We start from the raw sequence: 7,954 nt of genomic DNA, 5'->3' as shown, positions 1-7,954 counted from the left end.
TCAATAAATAAAAGGGGTTTTTGTCAGGACCAGGAGTTTGCTTCATGCTCTCGGGAAGCCTCCGTCAGAACCAGCACTCAGATCAGCAGAGATCAACTCCCAAGGTTAACTTCAGATCAACCATAAAGTAGAATCTCCTTTTGTGATCTTCCGACTGGCAAAACCAACAGGGAAATCAGGTTCCCTTAACAAACATGTGACCGACTTAACAGTAGCAACGATTCAATACAATAATACAATACAATAGTAGTTGGAAGGGACCTTGGAGGTCTTCTAGTCCAACCCCCTGCCTAGGCAGGAAACCCTATACCATTGCAGACAGATGGCTATCCAACATCTTCTTAAAGACTTCCAGTGTTGGGGCATTCACAACTTCTGGAGGCAACTTCTGTTCCACTGATTCATTGTTCTCACTTAACAACAGCGGCAAGAGAAGTCCTAAAATGGGGCAAAAATGAACAGATGTTTCACTTAGCGACATACATTTTGGACTCGATTGTGGTCGTAAATCAAGGACTGCCCAATTCATTTAAAAAAAAAACACCTAATAATTTGTGTCAATGGCACCTCATGGAAGTTCAAGCAGCTGCAAGGTCTTAAGTTTTTTACACGCACAAATCCTGAGCTGTATTCATAATCTTGCTGAACTGACTTGTTTTTAAATTACTCAACCAATTGAAGAAACATAATGACTGTAAATAGCACTTCCCTTCTCCCTAGTGTAAATAGACTGCGAAGCCAGCAGTTTTCACCTGCTTGTTATACAGGGTGCCGTGACTCTTCCCAGCGATCAAAATACTTACGAGCACCTTATGTAATATAAAGACAAAAATAACACAGGAACTATTAGTAAATAGTTAAAGCATCGGATGTATTAAGGATCAGAACAATTTAGTCCACCTTTGCTGAGATACCGACGAGGTGGCCGAGTGGTTAAGGCGATGGACTGCTAATCCATTGTGCTCTGCACGCGTGGGTTCGAATCCCACCTTCGTCGATGTCCCTTTTTTAATAAAAAAAACTTCCAAGAAATAAGAGTCAAATCCGAGGGTGCGTTAAGGTTAAAGAGATTCAATGCCCTGCACCGGTCACTTAGCGGTAGTAGCTAACTACCGTAGCGCTGCTGGGAAGTTACTGTTGCAGGCTCGTATTTCAACCTACCTTCGCAATGAACCCCATGCGATCGCTTTGCACGGGGAAATGTTACTTACACCTCCGCTGATCAAGCCAGCGAATTTTGCAAAAAAACACAGAAATTGACACTCGCCTGGGAGCAAAGAACGCAAGAATGGCGATCGGTCACTCTGTAAATAAAGACACAAAAAAACATCTTTTATTTACATCTGGCTTTAGAAGCAGGGCACGTTAATTATTAGTGTAAATTGAAAACACCAAGACTCGGGACCATCCCTAGAGAATTAAGGCTGCGGGTAACGTTGCAATACTCTCGCTGGAAACGGGGGAGTTTTGAGCAACGTATTAAGAGTTAAATGGCGTTGTTTTTTAAAATGAAAATTAGAAATGAAGCCAGCTCTTTCCTGGAAGTGATGAATGGCTCTTAAAAGAGCCGTTAAAAGCACGAGGACTTTTCCAGTCTGCTCCCTCGACACCACCCGCAAGAGGCTGCGCGTCTTTACGCCCTCTCCCCGCGGATGCGTCGGGCCAGCTGGATGTCCTTGGGCATGATGGTGACGCGCTTGGCGTGGATGGCGCAGAGGTTGGTGTCCTCGAAGAGCCCGACGAGGTAAGCCTCGCTGGCCTCCTGCAGGGCCATGACGGCCGAGCTCTGGAAGCGCAGGTCGGTCTTGAAGTCCTGCGCGATCTCGCGCACCAGGCGCTGGAAGGGCAGCTTGCGGATGAGAAGCTCGGTGGACTTTTGGTAGCGGCGGATCTCGCGCAGGGCCACGGTGCCCGGGCGGTAGCGGTGAGGCTTCTTGACGCCGCCCGTGGCCGGCGCGCTCTTCCGTGCCGCCTTGGTGGCCAGCTGCTTGCGGGGCGCCTTCCCGCCGGTGGACTTGCGAGCCGTTTGCTTGGTGCGAGCCATCCCTTCTTCTAAACGCTCCGCCGCCGCCGCTCGCTGGAAACTGGAATGAAGGGAAGCCGTCGCGGGCGTTCTTTTATAGCCGGCTCGCTCTCCTCTGATTGGCTGGGGGGGGGGAAAGACGCGTTCGAATGTTTGGGATTGGTCAGAATTAGAAAACCAGGCGAGGTCTAGCATCCCAACCACGTCTCAATGGAACAGGTTTATCAACAGAGCTGGAAGGGACCTCGTAGGTCATCTAGTCCAACCCCACTCTCCAAGCAGGGGGCGGGGGCTATATCATTTCTGACAGGTGGCAGTCTCTTCTTGAAACCTTCCAGTGATGAAGCTCCCAAAATTTCCGAAGGCAACTTCTGTTCCATTGGTTGATAGTTCTCACTGTCCTTCTGGAATCAGTTCCAAGTGGGGGGAAAAGACACTGGAAACACGGTGGCTGTTTGGAAAAGATGGTTTTAATGGTGGACGGGATCACATGGCTTGAAGATGCTGGGTGAAGAAGAAAAAAAGGGAAGAGATGCTGAGAGTTCCTAAGTTTTATACCCTCTCTGGGCTTTTGAGTTTGAGCTCGTATTCTGATTGGTTGTCAGGCTACCATGGGGCTATACAGGGGCAACTTTGTAAGCTGTCCTGAGTCCCAGGCTTGGTTGAGCCTTGCTGGGTGATGTAATCTTCCCAGGTGCTATATAGTGAGAGGGGTAGAGAGCTGATCCTATCTTTGTTGGATCTTGGGTGAAGGCATTTGCCTATGAATAGACCTAGCTATCTCTTTAAGCGTGAACATCTGCTGTGGGCTATTGAGGAGGGTGGTGGCTATTAAGAGTGAGTCTGTTTCCTGCCTAAAACATACAATACAATACAATACAATACAATACAATACAATACAATACAATAGCAGAGTTGGAAGGGACCTTGGAGGTCTTCTAGTCCAACCCCCGCCTAGGCAGGAAACCCTATACCATTCCAGACAAATGGCTATCCAACATCTTCTTAAAGACTTCCAGTGTTGGGGCATTCACAACTTCTGGAGGCAACTTCTGTTCCACTGATTCATTGTCCTCACAGTCAGGAAATTCCCCCTCAGTTCTAAGTTGCTTCTCTCCTTGATTAGTTTCCACCCATTGCTTCTTGGCCTACCCTCAGGTGCCTTGGAGAATAGTTTGACTCCCTCTTCTTTGTGGCAACCCCTGAGATATTGGAACACTGCTATCATGTCTCCCCTAGTCCTTCTTTCTATTAAACTAGACATACCCAGTTCCTGCAACCGTTCTTCATATGAAGAACGGTTCATATGAAGAACATGTTCCTCCATTTCTCATCCAGCGAAATATATTATTCTGCCTTGCTAATATTTCCTAAAATATTTCATTTTTCTAGGAGAGGAGTAGGTGCTAACTTCCTGCAGTCCCAAAGATCCTATCCTGTCCTTAGAGCTGGGTGGGGAATGTAGATTTTAGGAGCCTTTGTTTTTCTACTTCTGGGAGAGCTGGGCTGAAGGCGGTTTGTTTATGAATAGGCTGGCCTGGATTTCTTCATAGGCACAGAATATCCTTCTCTAAAGACTTCAGGCACCTGCTGAAGGCTATTAAGAAACACTGGGGCCTGCTTTCTGCCTCCAAGAGCATGTTTCTTCATTTCTCCTTTGGGGAAATATAAAATTCTTCCTCTTTTAATATTCCCCCAAATATTTCATTCTCTTGGGGGGGAGGGAGGGATGTTTCCTACAATAATAAGGAACTGAACTGAAAAAGCTTCTTGAAGGAGAAGCTGTAGGAAGTTAGCACCCACCCCTCTCCTAGGAAAATGAAATATTCTAGGAAATATTAAAAAAGGCAGAATATTATAATTTCCCGAAAAGGAAAAACATGTTTCTAAAGACAAACTCAGAACCTCAGCTCTCTGCCCCCCCTCCATCAGATATTTTGGTGCCAACCTATCTACATAAAGACCGGGCCAGCTAATCTACAACATAAAAGATACGGCCCTCGAGGGGGGGGGTGATAGGATTAGCCCTCTATCCATCTAGCCACAGAACTCACCATAAGGCACCTGGGGAGATTACATCACCCAGCAAGGCTCAACCAAGCACAGGACTCAAGACAATACAAAGTTGCCCCTGTGTGCCTCCATGGGAGTCTGACAACCAATCAGAATACATGCCCTTACACAGGAACAGGAAGTTCCAAGGCGGGTCCAAGAGAGGGTATAAATCTCTCTCTCTCCCCCACTCATGTGCTGTTTCTTTTGCCCAGGATCTCAAACCATGTGGTCCTGTCCACCATTAAACCATCTTTCCAAGCAGCTTCCATGTTTCCAGTGTCTTTTTCCCCACTTGGAACTGAACCCAGAAGGACATTTCTTCCAACAAAGCAAAACATCTTCCTTTTGAAAAAAAAGCACCTTTGGGACACCAATAAAGGGGTGGGTGGGTAACAGAGGACATGAGATTTTCTTAAACATTGCTGCACAGGTTTAGCTAAACTTTGCTAAACAGGTTGCTTTTATTCAGTCAGTATTTGCCTGTTAGTAATTAATGGCTTGTTAAAACATCTTAAGGATGCATCATCCCTGCATTAAATACTAGAGCAATCTTGAAAAGCCTCCATCTTGAATTAAAGGTGACTAATAAATGCAGAAGGACAGGACAGGAACTTTAGGACCTAATAGGATTAATGCACCCCCATTGGAATAGTAAAAGACACAAGGCTCACATAATTGCACAACCCCCTGGAGCATCTCAAACCCCAGAACCCCATAAAAATCCATCCACTCACTCAGCCGTTTTGTCAGCCACCCCAGAGACATGCTGCTGTCACTGAAGTTTCGGAAAACAAAATAAACAGAGACCTTCCTTCCTTGTAGCCAGCCTCCATTTTATTTCCAATGTTTTTCCCCCATCCTGGCTTGGAAGCAGTCTGTATTTCCCTTCCAATACTAGGGCAATATTGAGAAGCCTCCATCATGAATAGAAGGGGACTAGTAAATGCAGAAGATCACTAATAGATGGGGAACTCTGAAATGTAAATATGAAAGCATTTCAAAAAAAGGTTTAGTCCTAACTTGATAAAGTTGGGCTCCTGAGCCCAATAAAAGGGGAAGGGAAGAAAAAAACACCTGACTACGTAGTTGGCAGGATTCGAACCTGCGCGGGGAAACCCCAATGGATTTCTAGTCCATCGCCTTAACCACTCGGCCACAACTACAACTGGAATGCCAGCTGTCTCAAGATGAAAGTAAATATTAAAATACCTGTTCTAACTTGCTTTTGTTCTCTTTAATTTATCCCTTTTGCTCTGCAGTTTCATGCTATTTCTTGAGATGTATGAGAATAGAAAGACTGAGAGGGGACACGATAGCAGTCTTCCAGTATTTGAGAGGCTGCCACAAAGAGAAGAGGGAGTCAAACTATTCTCCAAAGCACCTGAGGGCAGGACAAGAAACAAAGGATGGAAACTAAACAAGGAGAGAAGCAACCTGGAATTAAGGAGAAATTTCCCGACAGGGACGACAATTAACCAGTGGAACGACTTGCCTTCAGAAATGATGGACGCTCCATCACTGGAGGCTTTGAAGAAGAGAGACTGGACAGTCACTTATGTAAAATGGTATAGGTTCTCCTCCTTGAGCCGGGGGCTGGACTAGAAGACCTCCGAGGTCCCTTCCAGATCTATTCTGATTCTAAACTCTGTTCGGATATACAGCTGTCCGGGAAGATCGCTGGCCTAATGCCAGGCTACAGGCTAATAATAAAATGAGGAATTTTAGGAATTTGCTCCCGGAGCACATGGACAAATTCAAATAGGGTATTTAACCTACATGAATTCGACGTACAAGAGTTCATTTAGTGACTGTGGAAAGATACGACAGCACTGAAACAAAATGATTTTTTTTTCACACTTAAAAAGCATGGCAGCATTCCCATGGTCATGTGATCGAAATCCAGATGCTTGGTCGCCGACTTCTATTTATGACAGCTGCTGTGTCCCGGGGTCATGTCATCCCTTTTTACAATCTTCTTCTGACAAGCGACATCAATGGGAGAAGCCAGATTCGCTTAACCGTGTTACTAACGAAGGTGCGGCGATTCGCTTAACAACTGTGGCAAGAAAGGTGGTAAAATGGGGCAAAACTCACTTAGCAAATGTCTCACTGTCACTGCGTTAATTGTTTGCTAGCTGTGCTGAGAGATTACTGCATAGGTCATAGGCCTTATCAGCAAGTGATGTACCGCGCCTGCTCACACATTCCAGAGACTTTTTTTTGATCTTCTGTTCGCCTGCCAAGAAGGGGGACGACAATTGCTCTTGCCAAATATATCAATTAGATAGATTTGTTTTCATTTTATTTTCATATTAAAAGTTTGTTTTTGATTAGAACATGTTATCGGGTCTTATTTTAGCTTTTTCTGAAGATATGCTTTTTAGGAAAGCCGACGGTCTACACCTCATTAGCTCGGGGTGAAATTTCCCCTGACACTCACTTAACAACAGAAATGTTGGGATCAATTATGGTTGTAAATTGGAGTTCCGGTTCCGGCGGCGGCGGCGACGGGCAGCTCTTTGCCCGCTCCGGCTCCCCGGTGGGCTTCCCCACTCCTTGGGGGGCACAGGACACCCCGCAGAGGGGTCCTGCCGGAGGGGCGGCATCGCGGAGGTCTCCTGCAGCGGCGGCAGCCGGCGGGGGCTCTCTCGCGCGCCCAAGGCACCGGGGAGCAAGCTCGGAGGGCGCATCGCGTTTCCACGCCTCGCGCCTCGCTACAAGCCGACTGGAGAATGCTACAATTGAAGGAAGCAGCTGCGGTGCGGTGAGGTTGCCTCTCTCTTCATCCCTTACTTTGCATGAAGATTTGATTCAGCTTTTAAAACTTTAAAACAACTTTCGGAGCATTTTGGAGGTGCGGCTGGAGGGAGGGGGGTTTTCCCCCCCCCCCTTGGACAAGCGGCAAGAAACAATTTTGCTCTCAGCCCCCGGGGAAGGAGGAGGGGGGAGAGCCAACGAATGAAGCCTCACTTAGGCTGAGATGATTTTCTTTTCAATTTAATTTTACATATTACAATGATTTGAGGACTTTTGGAACTTTTTAAAACTTTGTTACGCCTCTGTGCCCAAAACTGGCAGGGCAAGATGGCACACTTCCGTTGTCTTTATGAACTCTGAAACCTGACTCCACCTTTAAAATTCAGGCTTCCGGTCTTTGTCTCCGTGTCTCCCAGAGGAACCTCTTGTGGATTGGTATTTTTTTAACCTTCTAGGGGAAATTTTCTATCTATTGCCAGACTTATTGGAGAGATTCTCTTCTGCCTGGTTATTCTGCTCCCGGATTCACCTGGCTACCCTTCTTTTCTAATTGCTTACTTCATATTTGGACTGAACTTTTAACGTTATAAAGGATGGCATCTAAAAGACCCCCTCCTGGAAAACCTGGCTTGGCCACTTCTGCTCCAACATCCGCAACATCCAGTCCAGCCACACAGTCAAAGATAACAGAACTGATGCAACATAAGACTACAGAGATGGACTTTCAACAAATGCTTCAACAAATTCTACAGGGCCAGGAGGAAATCAAGAAACAGTTAAGGGAAATGAAAGATGAAATTAAAGAAAATCAAGCCCAAATATATAAGAACTCACAAAGACTGAATCTTGTGGAAGGGGGGGTGGAGGAGGTGAGGGGGGTGGTGGAAGCTGTGCAGAAAGGGAACAAAGATCTTGACATCCAACAGATGAAATTAGAATTTGAGAGAATGTCCTATTATCTTAGATTTCAAAATGTTATAGAAGAAGATGGGGAAAATATAAGGGACATCATGACAAACATTCTGGCTGACTATACACACAAAGAAAAACAACAGATGGGGTGGGATATAGATCTGGTTTATAGAGTGAACTCAGCTTATGCTAGAACACACAATTTAC

The 7,954-nt window shown here is 45.9% G+C and overlaps 1 protein-coding gene across 1 annotated transcript; it reads right to left on the bottom strand.

Annotated features, from left to right (window-relative positions):
• Positions 1 to 1,550: 1,550 nt before the first annotated feature.
• LOC309401029 (histone H3.2) lies at positions 1,551 to 2,065 on the bottom strand. Its single transcript, XM_081969933.1, has one exon. It carries the CDS (start codon positions 2,042 to 2,044, stop codon positions 1,634 to 1,636), a length of 411 nt encoding a protein of 136 aa, XP_081826059.1. The 5' UTR covers positions 2,045 to 2,065; the 3' UTR covers positions 1,551 to 1,633.
• Positions 2,066 to 7,954: the final 5,889 nt, after the last annotated feature.

This window comes from Natrix helvetica, assembly GCF_964273705.1.
Source record: "Natrix helvetica genome assembly, chromosome: Z".
NCBI classification, from domain to species: Eukaryota; Metazoa; Chordata; class Lepidosauria; order Squamata; family Natricidae; genus Natrix; species Natrix helvetica.
The sequence above is the reverse complement of the archived record's forward strand: the minus strand, read 5'-3'. Positions and strand labels throughout refer to the sequence as shown.

Excerpts from the sequence above, each read along its gene's own strand:
- LOC309401029 (XM_081969933.1), bottom strand. The coding sequence starts at position 2,044 with ATGGCTCGCACCAAGCAAACGGCTCGCAAGTCCACCGGCGGGAAGGCG.